This window comes from Protopterus annectens, chromosome 8.part1 (assembly GCF_019279795.1).
Source record: "Protopterus annectens isolate FY-2018-M chromosome 8.part1, PAN1.0, whole genome shotgun sequence".
Taxonomy (NCBI): Eukaryota; Metazoa; Chordata; order Ceratodontiformes; family Protopteridae; genus Protopterus; species Protopterus annectens.
Window position 1 is genome coordinate 19,876,798 of NC_056742.1, and position 18,106 is coordinate 19,894,903.

Genomic DNA, 18,106 nt, shown 5'->3' on the forward strand with positions numbered 1-18,106 from the left:
CAGAAAGTCTGCCAGCCCTTCAAAAGTGGGTGACGGGACATCCACTCACCCACCTATGAAAATAAGTGCTCAGTTCAGCAGAATATTCACACACACTTATCTGCCTTGCATAAATGCTCACAAAACTTTTTTTCCTACAAGTTTCAGGTGTTGGCTTAAAACATTCTAACAAGTGATTCTTAAAGCAGTGTAATCAAAATATTCACACTCTGCAAGTTTAGACAACACATTTACAGCTTTACCATGGAGTAAGAGGGTCAGGAACTGTACCCAGAGTCTTTGGTCAACATCATACTGTTTACATACCCTCTCAAACATATGAACTAAACTATCAAAATTATTCCCGTCTTTAAACTGTGGAAGAAATTTGCTGACCTTTTGTGCTTCTATGGTCCAGTTGCTTCCTTCCCCATTACCTCCATGACTCTGGCAAAGAGTCAGCATCTCCCATGCTGCCCCTGCCTCCCTTTTCCTCAGCCTCCCAGCATAGCAGTTTCTCATTCTCCTCAGCCTGCAAAGATCTGTCTCTCAGCTGCTTCTATTTCCAAATGCCTGCCCTCCAACTCGAGTCTCTTTTTAGCTCCAGATGGATTTTTAAGTCCTCTGCAGAAAGGTTGAGCTCTCCATTATCTGAGTGTGGTATGTCTCCACTGCCAGTCTGATCATCCTCCCGGTTGCTGTTTTTCTGATGCAGCTGTGACCAAAGCTGCAATCGTGTCTGCCTTGGGTTTCCATGCACCAGTCCCCTAGCCTGGCACATCTCGGCCAGCTGGCTCCTTGTCAGCTTTCCATACTTCTCTGCTGGCATGCTGCCTGCTCTACCTGACTAACCTAACAAAAACAATTGTGTTCTGAACTTATTCACTGCATAGCTGATTTTAGAGTACAAAACCCCTTCAGTGATCACTGTACACAATCTACAGGAATTCACTCTGCCCACACCACTACAAGCCAATTAGTATTTGCCAACCAATTAATATGTGGTGTGGATATCCCACCACTACCAAACAATTAATATGTGATGCCTGTGCCCTGGCCCAGCAATAAAGGAGCCTCAATCCTCACCACTAATACCAGTGAAAGGGTGTCCATATAGAGAGAGGATTAATGAGTACACGTACAGTAAAGTACAATTTTCCTTAAGAGCACACACAGATCAGTCAGTCTGGGGCTGGGGCTGGGGACCTTGAGGGAAAGGAAGAAACCAATCAGACACCCCACTGGCACAGCTATAGGGTTCAGATCTCCGCCTAGTGGGCAAGCTAAAACCTCTAGCACCCTCTGTCCACCCAGTGCTTTGTGTCCTTGCCCAGGTAGCTGACACGCACACACTTTTTTGAGATTTTAAACTACACAGACACTCCTGGGAAAGGCTGACACAGGTTCTCCAGCTGTGCTCCTTTTACCCAGACTATACAGTAGTACCAGCTACCACCACCCACTAATATCAGCTACTCAAGGGCCCTTCTGAAAGGTTGTCCAATTATTAGTGTGCAATATTATTATCCAAATGGTAAGTGTGACAACAGTCAGGGCTTATTAGAGTGACTTGGTACAATATGAATATATACATGCAATGTACTGTAGAGCTTAACGGCCACAGTTGAAATTATTTAATAAAAACACAAGACTATACTTCTTACTACACAGTGCTAGTCAAGAGATCAGAGAAATACTTAAAATAATACTCTAAAAAAAGTTCTGACATCACAGAAAAACAATCTTCCTATTTTCTAGCTATATCGAAGAGAAAACCATTCTAAATAACTTGCATATAGAAACAGGCAGTGCTGAGTTGGATGTTTTCAAGACAAAATGCTCTGAACTCTGATTCTCTTTAAATTGATACAACAGGGCTGCTTCACATGACATTTTTCACACTTCTCTGGTGTTCCCAGGCTAATGGAAACTACATTTACATTCTTTATACCTGGTCAGAAACCAGATCAATAAAGGACATTTATATATGTAAATTCTAGCCATTAACTCTAACTCTGGCCTCAAAACAGTAGGCAGAATTCATTCATCCAGGCATATCTACTACTCCAAATTTTAACATCAAAGACAGTTATGAAATGCTTGACTTAGCTTTCTTACAGCAGAGTGTATTGTTTATTTTTACAGTTCAATATCCAATACAGTCTTTTCACATTTAAGAGAATAATCCTGTGGCTTGCATTAATATTTACAAATGACAGAATTATCTACAAAATTTTATCCTGCTAGGCTGGCGGCCTTTACCTGTCTTCGCACTAGGAACCAATAAAATCTATTGTTTAAACCACAAATAATCTCCATCTGACTTTGGACTCCAACCAATCCGAATTCTTAATCATCCTGGCCAAGCTGTTTTCTCTTCTTGAGATTGATCAATTTCCTAATGATAGTGTATCCTGTCTAAAACATTCAGTTCTAGGATAATAGCCAAAGTCTAATTTAGCCAACTGGCATAATAAATACATGGATTCCATTTCATCAAATCCCATTGGGCAATATGATTATCTTGTTCTTAATGTCGCCAGTGGAGGCCAATAAATTTTTTCTTTACAGCAAATCATCTTAGTCTAACTACAGGCTCCAGCCAGTCTGGAGTCCCATTCATTTCAGCCAATAAAAACCTTTCAATATCTGTGGTGTGGGGGATTACTGAAAAGTCTTGGATATCAGTAGTAACCAACAATACATCCTAGTGATGATGAGCATCTGTAACTTTAGACAGGAAATTCCATGAATCCACCTGGATGTATTCATTTTACTCCCCACTATGGCCCTCAAAGGTGGATCTTGTAAATTTTTATGAACCTTGGGTATTCCAAAAATGTACTGAATAACTGGTTTTGTTGGTTAGACAAGACCTTTTTGATTTGCTATGGCTCCTTGCAGCAGGTCATCCATTAAAGATGAAATCTTAGCTCTTTATTTGTGCTCAAATTGTATACGATTTTCCTTTCTCCCATATCTAAATTGGAAACTCCTCTGTTTTTCATTTGGGTAATTTCTGTCCTCTGCTTCTACTAGTTTTTCAAAATGGGTTAATGTTTGGTGTACTGGGGGGTTGCAAACACTCCGATCTGAGTAAGTTGTGATTTACTCCAAGTACCTTGATCACCAAATATCTTTATCACCAAACATGCTATCTAAATTGTTTTCTCAGGCATAGCTTAATCAGAACATCACTAATCAGTTTTGTAGGTAGGTACAAAAGTAAACCCCTTGATGAAAAAAGAAAAAAGTGAATAGGTGTGAATTCCAGCCCACTATAAATATTTTAAACCCTTTATATGAAAAATCACACTATCCTTTTCAATAACATCAGGAGTATATAAGCAGTTGGGAGGGGGTGCTGATAAAACTTCGATTTACATTTCACCCTCTTCCCCTCCCTCAGCAGGGTGTCTCACCTCCCCTAATAATATTGGAGGTCTTGGTGTGACACCATCTCTCTATTCATTAGCTGATTGGATCCCCTAAATGGAGGGAAATCTAGTCATCCAGGTTATAATCATACCCCCCCATGAGGTATCAAAATTATTCCCAGGTTGACCATCTCTGTTGCAGTACCACCAAGTTCTGAAATAGTTATTTCATATACTGTAACATTGTGAAAAACTTTACCTTTGGGTGCCTGATAAGCTTTCCCATTTGCACAATCTTTTTTGTCTTCATTTTCCCCTATTTTTTTTTTTCATTTTGTTTTCTGTCTTTTCATTTATTTCTTTCATTAAAAAAAAATTTTTTTATTCATATATGGTAAACAAGTCTCTCTCTAGACATGCATTGAGGTCAATAATTTCAGCATACAAGGTCAGCAACAGCCTATCATTGTTTAATTGCCTGCATTACATCTAAACCGCACTTGTTAAAAATGTCCAGGAGATTTTGACGAAATTCGATCCACAGTTCTTTGGGTATTTGCAGTCTCTTAAACCTCTGGGAACCAATTTTTGTTTAATGCATTGTGAGGAAGGCATTTCTAAGTAATGAAGTTTTATATAAGGAGACTTTCATACAGACTTATGATTCACGGTCTTCAATGGACCAACAACACTGAAGTCGGTATAGAAGTCCCCATGTCTAAATACTGGTATCTTTTTAAATCTATGTTGCCTGCAGATTAAGTGGTTCCTTTGCTGGTCCATGCAGTTAAACAGAAAATGGCTGCCCCTCTCTGCATGAGAAACCAAAGCACCTGCAGTACTGTCAGAATAGTCGTTGAAAAGTTTCCTCATTCAGTAGACCTCTAGTTGCTCTATACTGAACCTGGTTCGCAAAGTAAGCACTGAATAGCAGGAGGAGGTGGGCCAACCTTGGTAAAACCATCGGTTTGTGCATTGGAACGAACATCCTTTCGCCCTGAATTAACCTGCTCCTAGAAGCAAGGAATGCTTTGATAGATAACGTGGATCTTAAGAATTGGCAATTTTATAAAAAAAAAAAATATTTTTGACAATTTAACCAGTGATCTTATAATAACAAAAGATAGAATGGCTAAGTGTGGAGCCTGTATTTATTGTAAACCTATCTTGCCCAGCGGTACTATACCAATAGGTTCCAAGAATTATGACATTACAAGGTGATTTAAATGCAATACTACTGGTGTGGTTTATATCATGGCATGCCAAATATGTAGTGCATTTTTATATTGGGAAGATGGAGCTAGTTAAAAACCTACATATGAACATGTATATAAAATAAAAAATACACATGCCCTGTTTAAATGTATAAATGCACATACTAAACACTGATTTTCTATTTGCAGTACTGGAGCAGGTGCAACTAAGTCCTTGGGGTGGTCTGTGGGCAATAATACTTAAAAAGCTTGAATTATGGTGGCCACTACATTTAAATGACTCCACACCCCAGGATTAAATGATATAGTAGTTTGGAAGTACTGAGCATATGAGAGAGTATTGAAGCTTAAATGTTCATGTACCTAGCAGTTCTTACACACAATAAATTACCCAAGTTTTACACACAAATTAAATTAATTCAATTCAATACAACAGAACAACGCCTCATTTGTAGAAGCGTATGTTTTGTCTTAGGAGTCTTACAATGTGTTAATCTGCTTCAATTTTTAAAATGTTACATTGTTTAAGTAAATCACTCCTATCTCTCTGTCTCTAATTTTGTATATATCTGTTCAAATGCTGTTTCAAAAAGACGGAAGCGCTCATCTTTTATGCAATAAAGCCATTTTTAGGACACTGCTGTGGTTTTCCATTTTACTCACTTCCTCAAGCTAACATAGTGTATTTCCTATTTCAAGTGATGGCTAGGGATCCTTTGTGCCCAAAACTGATGGTCTGTCTTCTGTCTTCTTGGAGCTGCATTAAAGGAAACTGAGGAGGTGGATTCACGTTTTCCATTTGAGCTACTCCCTGGAGCATATCTTTCTCAAAATTTCCACTTTTTGGTCTCTGGTAAATTCTGATTTAATAATGGAGACATTTTTAACTTTCTTCAACGCACAAACTTTTCTTTCTTTAGGTATCCAAAACATTTCTAATGTTTTTTTTTTTCTGTAACTCACATGAAAGACCCTGCTCCTCTATGGGATCTTTATTTGTATTGGAGAAATAACTGAAGTACCAAATGAATACACTGGGATATCAGAACTTTTTACTTTTTCCTTTAATTTTCTAGATGGGGTTACTACAGTTGCCACACTCTGCCACAATTTTAGGTCCCAGAGCGAGTAACCTTATTGAAACGCATAGTTAGCCATAATATCTTTTACACTAATTTTACACAAGAGGTCTGCATTACATGTGTTTTCTATTGAAGTAATTTGAAACAAAAATCAGTTATTTATGCTTGACAGTACTCTGCAATCAGAGTTCTATGAGAAAGATGTTTCTGTGGAACCCATTACTTCATCTGGAATTTCTGAATTACAGACTGTGTCTGTTAATCCTGCTTTTCTGGCATTTCACACACGGAGACTCCATGTTTATTTCCTTCTTGCCCAAAGAAGCAAAACTTTAAGTTGGTCTGTATTACCGGTATCCATTTATTGATTGGTCAAAGGGGAGTACTTTAATGTTTAATCATATCTATCACTTCAGCAGTAGCCTTAGCTATATGACTGGTTGTATCCTGCCAAGGGTATTCCAGTAAGCCAGCTGCAAAGCTGCAGGGCACCTTCCATGCACCCAAACTGTTGGGTAGCTCAAGCTAATCTAACTAAAAGACAGTTTTGGTGTCAAGCTCTTCATAGCTTAACTGCCTCCTGAAGATTATGCTCCTGTTGATGCTTTTGAAGTTCAGTTGTTTGTCTTGGTGGTGTTCTGTTGTTTGGCAGATATGGTCTGTTCTTTTGCCACAAAAAAAAAAAAATCCGGAAACAGCAGACAAGTAATTTACCTCCACTGTAGATAGGTGACTGTGCTGAGGCCATTTGTTTCACCTCAGTTCAATTATCTTTTACTCTGGGTCCCCCTCATGTAGTTCATATAGCCACTATGGAATGGGGGTTAGCCACATCCTCTGCAACTGTTGGTGGTCCTGTCAGTGGACAAGGGAGAGCCACTCTTTGTCAGCCCTGGAAGAGAGAACTGGGAAGGCTTCCCTGTTGTAAGAATGCTATCCTCATCCCTGGGGAAATCTGTTGCCATTACTATCACAGTTGGCCCTAAATTCCTGTCTAAAAGAAACTGAAAACTAAGAATGAGTCTACTCCTTATATTTCCTTACACAGGAGTAGTTTTCTAGGTCAGGCTTTGGGTTTATTTCAGGTTATTGATCTTTCTTGTAAATTAGTTTCTGGTAAAAGTAAGAGGGATTCCTCTTCAACTTCCTAGCTCAAAATCTTTTTTTTTTCTGAAGGGACAGATACAAATTTATTCTTGGGAGGTAAAAAGCTAATTTAAGTTGGTTTCTCCTGCTGCACAGGTCGTGTGTGTGCATGTTTGTACTTCTTCCAGGGCTATGGTCGCTGCTACTTTTTCTGACTGCTGTATGGCTACAATCTCAGAACCTCCCAGGTTCTGATTTAAAGTGAGATCTTAAATACCCCTCTGGATAGTGTTTTTGGCCACTCTGCTGCAGAGGTGATCAAAAAGTCTGATCGGGGTAAGCTGATCGGGGAATCGGCCATCCTTTTCCATATTTTTCCAAGGGATTCTCTAATTCCTCATCCAGTTTTGGTAAAAAAGCAGAATAAACATTCTCAAAAAAGTTACCATGTTTAAAAAGAAATGGTAAAGGATGTTCCAAAAATAAGCCTCTAACCTCCCAAAACCAACAACAGTCAAACAAGTCTAAATGATTATTCAAGAGACCTTGTGACCCCTTTTTTCTTCAAGAAAATCTGAGTCCCTGTTTTTTGTTTCTCAGCAGATAGTTTTGGACAAATGGGTTTTAAAGATGATTCTTAGATTAGAGATGGTGGTGGGAGGAAATTCCTTCTTTCCAGGGGGTCATTCCTCATCCACCAAATCACAGTCTCATCTGGTTCTTCATCACATGCTGTCCCAAGGAGTGATGGAACCAGTTTCTTTCCCAGAAGGGTTGTTTTTCGAGGATGATTATGCCCAGGACAGAATAGGACCAGTTTCTCTTTCCCAGAAGGGTTGTTATTCACCACAGATGCCTTGGACTTTGCTTGGGGAGCAGTTTCAGGAGGGATACAATTGCAAGGTGTGTGGTATGCCAAGGACAGATGCAAGCAAAAATACAAGAGATGCTTGCTTTAATAAAGGCATTCAACTGTCTGAATCACCTTTTGGTCCTCTGGATCTCTTCACGTTGTTATAGACAATACCACAGTCGCATGGTACATTGACAAACTGGAGACCCAGGTTGCACCTCCTTTGCAGACTTGCCGTGTTAGCTTGGGATACAGCTTCACATATAATCTCACTCTAAGGCATCCTACATTTTGTCAGAGAAAGTGTGTGGCAGAAAAGCTGAGCACAACCGAGGCAGACTCTCACAAATAGAAACTAGATCAGGTGGTCTTTCAAGATTTGACCATCTGTCGAATTCCTCAAGTAAACCTTTTTTTGCTCAGGAGGCATTTCATTGGAAACCACCTCTTCTTCCAGGGTTGCATACAAGAAGGCCTGGAAAACGGAACCTTTTTTTGTTTTTTATTTTTTCTTAGGCTGAAATATTCTTGTATGAGTTTGTCTGTCCAACCAATATCCAGGGTACTATTGAATTTGGCAAGAATCTCCCAAGATCATTGTGGTGACTCCTTCACCCAGACAACCATGGTGTTCCCCATTTGGAAATGGCTAGGTGCACTTACTGGGTGTATTATAGACATGGTAATTAGCCAGAATGTTTGCCTTCCCAAAGGGTGCAATTATGCATTTCTTAGCACAGAGTTTAAGACCATAGCTATGGCACCATTTTTTTTTAGTCTGAGAGACCTTCATGAAGAATGCTTGTGTCTGCAGGGGAGATTATGCAATCCTTTGAGTCCGCCCTAAACCTTCGTATACATAGTTTCATAGGTTCATAGAAGATTACTAGGTTAATGGACCAAAAGCCATTACAAGCCTAGCCATATTTATCTTGAGTTGCCCCAATTGTTCGTGGTTAGGTGAGTGAAGTTCACAGAAGCAAGGGTCTATGGTAGTCAATACTGACTTCCTTTATCCAGGAGTGACATGGATGCCACCCCATGAGTGAATGAGGTAATCCAGCCATTGATCTAGGTTGCATTTGAAGAGTGGCAGGGAGATGCTCTGTTTCACATGAATTGGAAGCTTGTTCCAGAGAAGTGGTAGTCTCTGGGAAATGTATATCTCTCCAGCATGACCATCTCCTATCTGGGTATGTAGGTTAAGATCCCTGGAGCAAGTGACCCTCATGTAGTTTGACTTACAAATGTGTAGCATTTCAGTCAGGACCGTGTCAGACTGCCCTGTAAGCAAAGTACAGGTTACCCATTGGCAACCTGTAGGAGACAGAATACAGTAACAGGGCTTTCAGTCTTTCTGCACAAGACTTATTTTGTGTACCCTGTAATTTCTTGGTGAGAAACCTCTAGTCTGTCCAGTTGTTGCAGATGTCTGGTGAGGTACATGCAAAAAGGAGCATTATACTCCATTATTGGTTTGAGGGCCAAGCATAATGGAATTGTAACCTTCTCAGATCTAGATGCAATGCCTTTACATAGATGTCACACAGAAGGATTTCCTTTACTACTGTGGATATGTAGTGGTCCAAGATCAGATTGATATCAACCTGAATACTTGGATCATGTACCACTGGATCTACAGTTGTGTGTGGGGGGATGCTGTCTGTATTGCAATTAACAGGGATGTTGGCTTTCTCAAATGCATCTTTTTGCATTTTGCTTTAATCCATGGCTTTGGCACCAGCCATTTGTTTTTGTTTCTCTCTCTGCAGTATATTAACATCATTGGGGACTCTACTATTGCTTCCAGTTTACAATCATCAGTGAACTTGGTCAGTCGCAATCCATCCAAGTTGGGTCTATATTACGTGATCGCACAGTGACATGTTTGAACACGTAATAATTGACCCCTAAATGTCGAACCATTGGAATGTCAAACGGTTCAATAGAGATCTCCTCCGTACAGTGTGGACATGAAAGTTTTCCATTGTCTGCACTGTAGTGCGATCTTGGAGTTGGTATATTTAATTAGCAGGGGGAGCTTGCCCCTCTGGTTAAAGCATGTTTATGGTTTGTGTGGGGTTTTTTTTCCATTCATTACGTCGTTTTGGCATTTGAGGTCAATTTATTATGTGTTTGAACATTTCACTGTTCGGTCACGTAATATGGACTCTCTAAGTTTGCCCAGACTTCTAAGAAATAAATTCCACACAGTAAGCGGCCCAGCAGAGAAACCTGTGGTATGCCTTTGGTGACTAGTCTTTTGCTAGAGGTGAAGCTACCCACTTTCACAGTATGTCTTGTTGGTGAAACAGTTGGCTACCTATCTGGTAAATGTAGGGGTTAATTTCCCAATTGGGAGAGTTTCTGTATAATATGAGTAGAGGATTGTGCCAAATGCCTTGTCTAGGTCAAGATAAGTGCTATGCACTGTCTTTCCCTCATCCAGGGCCTGATGTCATTCTTGAAGTCAACCATGAGTTTGGTCCAGAGTTTGGAGATTAACAAAGACATAGGTAATAAGGCCCATAATGATTCTCTTTAAATGGCCTTGAAGAGGAGGCTAACTAGATATGGGCCTATAATTCCAGGGTTGGTAGATGGTCCAGTTTTGTGCAGATGGACTGCTGTTGCAATCCTCCATTCCAGTGGAACATAGCTACTTTTGCAGGCTGTGGTTAAACATAGATCCATGTCAGTCTGCGAAGTCATGTTTTAAGTAGTTTAAAAGGCAACCTGGGATGTTGTCTGGTCCCACTGATGGCATGTTTTTGGCCAAGCAGAGCACCAAGATGACCTGCTCTCTTGAGATAATAGGCTTAAGAATGGTAGCAGCTATACTTACGGGGAATAACTGGAGGGTATAGGGGGGAGAAGTTTGCTCCAAATCTGTCAGCTAGCGGATTGTTTATTACTCTAGTTGAGTATGGGTGGTTCAGCGCATAGCTGGGTATTCCTTTTTAGATTTCAGGGATAGTTAAAGAATACCTTGTGATTATCCTTAGCTAGGGTGAATATTTTTGCTTTGTAATTAGATTTGGAGGACTTGACAAGATCTCTAATTTGTTTGCTTAAGCTAGAGAGGGACTTCTTCCTTTGCTGAGCTGATTCGGTCTTGTTCTTGGACATTAGTTTTTCTTTTGTTGTATACCCTGGTGTACCCCTACTGTAAAACAGGCTGGCTTGTTGTTTTCAGCAAGGTCTGTTTTTAATACGGTAAGGTACAGCAGATTTTATACAGCTGCTTAAGTGGTTATACAGGGCATTGGTGTATATCTTTGCATTAGCAGTCTATCTGCATTTAAGGGAGGCTTTGAAACTTCTTGTACCATCACTTAGTAGGAGGTAATTTGTCTTTGAAAAGTTAAGTGTTTTTATACTTGATGGGGTATCTGGTCTTGGAATTACGTTGAACATGACTGATTTTATGGTCCGATTTTACTAGGGAGGACATCACATGGGGTTTGCAATGTTCTTCCGTGTTGGTGAGTACTGTGTCCAGGACATTTGAGCCTCTTGTGGGTATTTTGATTAGTTATTCCAGAGTGTTTGCATTGACAAAGTCTAAGAACTTCTGAGCCAGCATGTTTGTGGTTGTGTATGTTTCCCGTTAATGGTAATGGCAAATGACTTGAGTCCATGTATGTGGTCTGCTTTTCTTGTTTCATGGTGGGGAACCTTTTACAAGTTATGATGTGGTAGTGGGCTTTGCCTATAGTTAATTGAACATGGAGTAGCTCGAGAGTCCTGTTTGACCAGTCCTTGAGGTATACTTATCCTTAATGAAGATGGATACACCTCCTCCTCTGGTTCTTTCATGCTCCAATTTGTGGTCTCAATGTATGGAAGACATTGTAGCCATGCACATCTGGGGTGCTTTCTGTGCATTTGAACCATCTTTCAAAGTGTGGAGTACTTCCTCAGTGTGCAGTTTCTTGTTTAGACTCCTAGCATTAAGCAGCAGTACTTTTGAATTTTATCTAGAGAGGATTTTCTTATGCTGCAAAGTTGATTATCTTGACACTGCCTAAAAAAGGCACAATAGGGAGGAGTAATGCATTTGCCATTATCCGAAAGCTTAGAGGAGACCGGTACAGACTGTCTCTGGCAAAGCAGCATGGCCAGCTGACCATGTCTTCCCAGGCTGATGCATATTGGATCCCCTTGGACTGACACCAGAAGATAAGCCAATTAGTACATAATTTTTTGATTGTATTGTGGCCATTATCCTTGGAGAAGGTAAAATGCTGCTCAAGGCTAGGCTTGCACCTGCCTGTGACACACAATATGAGATGTCAGTTATGTAGTCCAGTGAGGTACTTCATAGTCATTCACCCCCACATGACTATGACGAGTCACTCCACCGCAAGCACTGGTATGACTCCAAGTGCTCGAGTGACTTGACTGATCCTGGCACCTGATAGGCAGCTAACTGAAAGACCACAAAAGCACCTCACCCAAGAGGATTACTGGCCACAAACATATGTCCTATGCAGCCCGACTGAAAAAACTCCGGCTGTACTCTGTGGCATATCGCTTACTCGGAGGTGGTCTCTGCCTGACTTACAAAGCCATGTCCAACTCAGAATTGATGGACATGCTCCACCTAAAGAAATCCAAGTCACTGTGAGCCACGCGCTCTAGTGAGCTAAACCTTACCACAACAATAAATAGAACCTGCTGGAGGGATGGATTCCTGTCAGAGACTCTCCATGCTTTAGAACAAAATTCCTAACTACATTAGGCAGAGCCCCTCACTAACACTCTTCAAGAGAAGCCTTGACGAGTGAATGGGTAACAAAGTACACCCATGGGATCACTTCATTGGCTCTGCTTGACAGAGGCTCAGTTAATCAATGAGGTGGCGAAAGCCGACACTCTGGCTAGGCTTATAAATGCCCTTGGGCAGAGAGCCTAGTACCTACCTATGAACTGTAACCCACTCCTTATCCAGCCTTGTGAGGGGACATCCTTGTCTCACAATGGAGTCACCTATAACTAATGCATTAGGTTTTGTAGTGTCGCACCTTGTGTGTCTGTGTATTGGAGTCCCTATGTAGTAAGAGCACGCAAACTGCTTAAAACAGCCCTACAACTAACAAGATGCAGTGTAATACAGTGCAATTAAATACTTAAAGCAGCAGCAAACAGTACATATTTTTTTGTTTATTTTTTTGAAAGTGTTAAAAGTATGGTCCCAGTATACAAGAGAGGTGCAAAAAAATACTTGGAGCCCTTTTATGTGCTTCCTAGCTCAGATGGACCAGGTAAACGCCTACTGCCACTAATGAATAATCCCAGTCCTCCTAATGTAAAAGCACAGTAAATGAGAGTCTGGAGTGAAATGCTACCACAAACAAACTTAAAGATACAGCAATATACTTTTAAACAGCTTATAAAAGTGTGATTATTCAATAACAGTACTTTGGCTTTTAGTTCATTTATACAAAGTAATCAGTTGTGCAGAATTTATGAAGAAACTAAAACAAGATTAAGTTGATTGATATGCACTCCAGTCAGTATAGGCACCTCAGTATAGGCACCTGCTTACTGAGGACATGAATCTGGTAGTAATGTAGGCATTGGTGGACCTGTCTGTGCACAGCACTGTGAGTAAGGTGGCGAAGTCTGGTAGGCAGAGAATATTTTGATTGCCAGATTAAGTCCTCTTGGGCATATAATACTCAAGGAATGAAGACTGAGCTGCCAGTCCAGACTTATTTGTATAATAAATGTGACTTTCATTTATGATGGACAAAACGGACCTGGGAGTAATCCCACTGAGACTGGACCATAAGGCACACGCTGAGTGTGTAGCAAGTGGAGTGATGTTTGTTTATTGAGCATTTATTTTAGGGATGAGATTTCCCTTGTTGCATGCTGGTGAGATCTCATCCTGGGTATTTCATGAATTTCTGAAGATCATACAGGGATGATGTGAAACCATTTTTGAATCATCCACACGAAGGCTAAAAGGGTCATTTAAAAAGGTTGGAGGTGAAAGAGTGCAAATGAAGTCAATTGACTTGTACTCGCTCCTGACTCGAGTGTGTGTGGGGGTTGTAATGTGATCTGCATGTTCATGCTGACGGAGTGACGTAAAGGAGTGGAATGCAGTGTCAGATGTGGAATTGGAGTCTATCTGGTTCTGCTGGAAGATGCCAGCTTAAACTGGATGAGAACTCTGTTTTTCTCAGTGTATTAAATCTGTTGGTACAAACTGCCTGAGTGGATAATGGGTGCAAGCCCTTGAAAGCTTTCAGGAGTACCTAAAACAGCTGGAATGAGATGAGAAACCTCTGTGGGGAAAAAGTGGCTTAAATAATAGATGTATCCTGTTGGAAAACCTAAATGGGGGAGGATTGTCTTCTACCATAGCATGCAGTACTTCTATACTAGGTACCATACGGCTGAACTGATGTAGGCAAGGCATTTACATATAAGGTGTTCTGTATATTTTGTGGCAACTGCATCTTCAGGCGTAGGGAATGTAAGTTGCTGTTTATGAAAAACAAAGTTGCATCATGAGCATAAATAATGGATCTCTTTGTAGAGAATGTGTTTTCTTTTAAAAATGGCTATGTCATACTTTCACATAGAGCTTCATTTGAAAATTACCAAATTTGCAGGCACATGGTATGCATGCCCAGAACTGGATGTGGTGTTACATGTGCAACAAGTAGAAATACTGCATAGTTTGAATGCTTCTGAAAGTGGTACCATCTTTGTACTTATCTGGAGCATAACATTTTCAAGAGTAAATGTGAATTACTAGTAAAGCTAGTCTCCCTTGTACCATTTTTTGTAATGCTTTTTAATTTACTATTTTTTCTTTCCTGCTGCTGGCATTTAGCCTTCTGTTGCTCAGCTGATTTTTAGTTCTTCCACTGGTTGGATGCAACCATGTTAGCATCTGGGGTGTAATATTAGCTTTTATCATGCAACCTAGCCACAGTCCCATTCAGCCCATTAGCAAGCAGAGTCAATACTGATCTTTGCGTGCCTTCTCCATACTTGTGGGAGGAGTGGTGTTCCCCAGTCTCTGTAGCAGGCTGTATTCCTAACAGCGAATCCCTTTCACCCATCGAGGTCTGGCTGGCAAAATTCCTTTTAGGACTGTTGCTTTGTTTCAGCACTGCACAAAATAATTGCAGTGCACCAAACCTAAGTTAACTGAGGGAGGGTGTAGTTGCTTGAAAGGTGTTCTGATGTACAAGTGTGTTGTACTGATTGGGTGGTTACAGGCCAGGCTGTGTAACACCATTTGTTAAAATGCTCTGTACTGAGTAGGATGGAAGTTGTGCCATGTTAGTAGAACTGCAATGTATAGTAAAACAACAATGGGCATTGCTCTGAAGCTTCTAATAAGGAGCCCTAAACAAAAAATATATATTTTAACGTAATTTGTGCTTTTCCATTATAGTGGTGGTGGTTAGGGGGGGGAGTCGTCGACTCTTAAATGGTCATGCTGTATTTGAAGTTGAGTGCAAGTAATGGTGCAGATTATAGTGTATTAGTTTTCATTTCAGGAACAAATATTTAGTGTACTGTACATGTAAGTTGAAAGGAAAGGTATAGCAACTTTACTGCTTCATTAGCAAAGGGGAAAGAATCTGCAAACCCCTAAGCAAACTGAGATCCGCTTCAACCATACCAAAAAAGCTAGTGACCATATTGAGCGAAGTATGCACTGCAACACCTTTTTAATGACTGAGCTGAATGGTAACATTTTAATTTTTCTCTGGGTCTTCACATCATGATAACCTATATATTTTTTTATTTTGATTTATTTTTCCAAGTCAAACATTCAGCGTTAAATTCTAGTTTCAGATTAACGAGAAGAAATGTATAGAAAAGACTGCAGAGCATCTCCTGCCTTATGGTATAACTGAATATTTGTCTGGGAGTACAAGGTGCAGCAATTAGGGTTACTTCTCTCGGCACTCATTTCCCGGCATGTCTTTCCTCTCTCCCTATGGACATTGGCCATTGCTTCAAATTCTCACACCATCCAGAAGGTGCTGTACAGATGAACTGATGGCCTTGTCAAGTTGCCAGTAAGTGTGCCTGCCATGTTTGTGTCTGTGCTGCCTGTTCTTACCCGAGAAGGCTGTGCTTCTCCAGAACCGGAGTAGGAATAAGGTAGAAACTGGCAAACATCTGTGTTGTGCCCCCCCCCCCCCTTTCATTGCATGTCGAAGTCAGATGGCAGTTTTTTGAGATGTCAAACAGCCATTGTAGCTGTTGTACTCTTCTATAATCGTGTTTTGCTTCATAAGATGGGTACATCGATTAGCTAGATGCCTAATAATCTGTGTTGGCTTTTTGTAGAGTTTTTTTTTTCTCAAAAGTAGATGAAAAGCTGTTTTGACAGAATTTTTTTTCTTTTCCATCTTCTGTGATTGGACATCAAATTACCTCAGACTTGATACTGACATTGCAATACACGCCACCTTTAGTACAAGGATGACAACTGGTATAGAGGCTATAATTTGCTGACAATGGGCATAGAGGCTATAATTTGCTAACTGCAGACCTAGAACATTGTGGGCCTATGATTGCTACACATTTCAAATTTTCTAAAATGTATTTAGTGGTGTAGCGTGATCTCTGAAGGCCATAAAGGAATCTTAAAAAAAAAAAAAAAAAAAAAAAAAAGAGAGAGAAAATGGTTCCCTGTAATTTTTTTTTCCTGTTAAACATGTTGAATCCCATTTTGGCTTCTTTGTATATTAACTCTTTGGTACCCAAATTGTAAAAGTGGGTCGGGCCCATTTTTTTTTTGAGGCCCAGACAGAATTATTGAATACAGTTTAGTATATGTGAAGTGAAAACAAATGCATCATTGTGTGGCTAGTAAAAATTTAATATAGGGGTTATTGACAATTATTGAGCATTCCAATTGACCAATGGAAAAAGTTGATACATTTAATAAGCTGGTTCTTTATCAGCTGCATCAGCTTTTCTGTAGAAGTCACAGTACAGTGTGGATAAGGGGACTTTATCCTTTGTCCACTATAGTGTGAGCTCTGAGTTGGTGTATATAATTAGCAGATGCCCCCCCACCCCCCGATAGGCAGCTGATCAGCAATATGTGTTTGATCAGCCCTTTGATGTAGTAATTTGAAAATGCATCCGTAGTATTTATGCCGTGATTTCTGAAAAATGTGACTGTAAGCAAACGGCATAACATTTTAAGTGCTGTAATGATTATGGAGGTTTTTTATTTAGTCATTTAGTTGAATCTGATTCTTTGACTTCAGCATCAACACACCAGGCCTGACTGTGAGCAGTTGCTTACACAAGTACTTACAAATTTGCATTCACTACTTCAGTAATGTTTACTGTCCACTTTAGCCTCTGCCATACCTTCTGATGCCGTCAAGCTGTCTCAGCATTAACATATTATGTAGTGTATCTTGTCTTATGAGGCTGAAGTATTTGAGGTTTAGTTTTAGTGTTACACATTCCAGAGAATAGCCTGGGTTCATTTCTTTAAGTATTGACTGACTAGATTTTCCAAGTCCATGGCATTCTCAAAGGTTTCTTCTTGAGCACCACGTAAAAATCATTTACTTTCTGGCACATGGCTTTACTCATAGTCCGGGTCTCACTGCTGTATGTTCTTACTAAAAGAACTACAACTTTGATTATATGGACCTTTGCTAACAGTATGTCCTCTTTGTTTTTAAAAATCTTTTCTAGAATTTCCTCAGCTTTTACTTCCAAAAAGAAAGCATCTTAATTCCATGGCTGCGGTTGAGGAATTATGGCCATCACCCCCCCCCCCCCCTGATGTGCACACTTGCTGTAGTAGGGACATCAAAACAATTCCCGAGCTGTTTGATTGGCCAACAATGGCTATGCAGCTTGAGGACAACTTAAGAGTCATGTGTACATCCTGGCCCTCCACCACAGGTTAGTACATGTATTGGCCTGTATCACTTTTCATTATAACTGTGTATAAGTCGCCTCCATCTTGCCTTCCTCTCCCAAAAAGGATGGGCAACCTCACACCCACATGCGTTAGCTGGCTGCTCCAGTGCTTGGTTATTCTATGATCTTGTGTCATCTGAGTCACAGATCTTTATCCCTGTATGAATGAAGCTAGAAGGTGTTTTTCATTTTGGGCTGCATGGACTGGTTTTATATTATAAAGGAGATAATTGGCTTAGCTGTTTGAGGTGTTTTATAGCCAAAGACAGCATGTCACCGAAAGGAGGTCTCTTGCCAGGCCTCCAATTATTGCAACCTATTTAAGTGCCAGTAATTCTTTAGCAAATGTAATTTAATTTTTATAAGTAATAGTATAGTTTACCAAATGATGTTTTGTGTGATTTCAGGTAACCGATGTGACCTGCTCCAGTCTGAAAGCAGTGGTGCGGGTGGTAGAGCCTTTCCTCTGTGAATCTAAGGTTTGTGCGTTTACTGTGGAGGCCATGAACAGTCTTCTGGAGGCTAAGGATTACCTAGTTCCATTGCAGGAACTATTTGTTGTATTTGAAGAATCAGGAG

The 18,106-nt window shown here is 40.3% G+C and overlaps 1 protein-coding gene across 1 annotated transcript in view; it reads left to right on the plus strand.

Annotated features, from left to right (window-relative positions):
• SHCBP1 (SHC binding and spindle associated 1) overlaps positions 1–18,106 on the plus strand; it is a 499,020-nt gene that overhangs the window by 38,581 nt on the left and 442,333 nt on the right. Inside the window, exon 4 of the mRNA XM_044081658.1 lies at positions 17,935–18,106. This exon is cut by the window's right edge and continues 37 nt beyond it. Within this exon, the coding sequence (XP_043937593.1) occupies positions 17,935–18,106 (172 nt within the window). The remainder of the gene's footprint in view (positions 1–17,934) is intronic.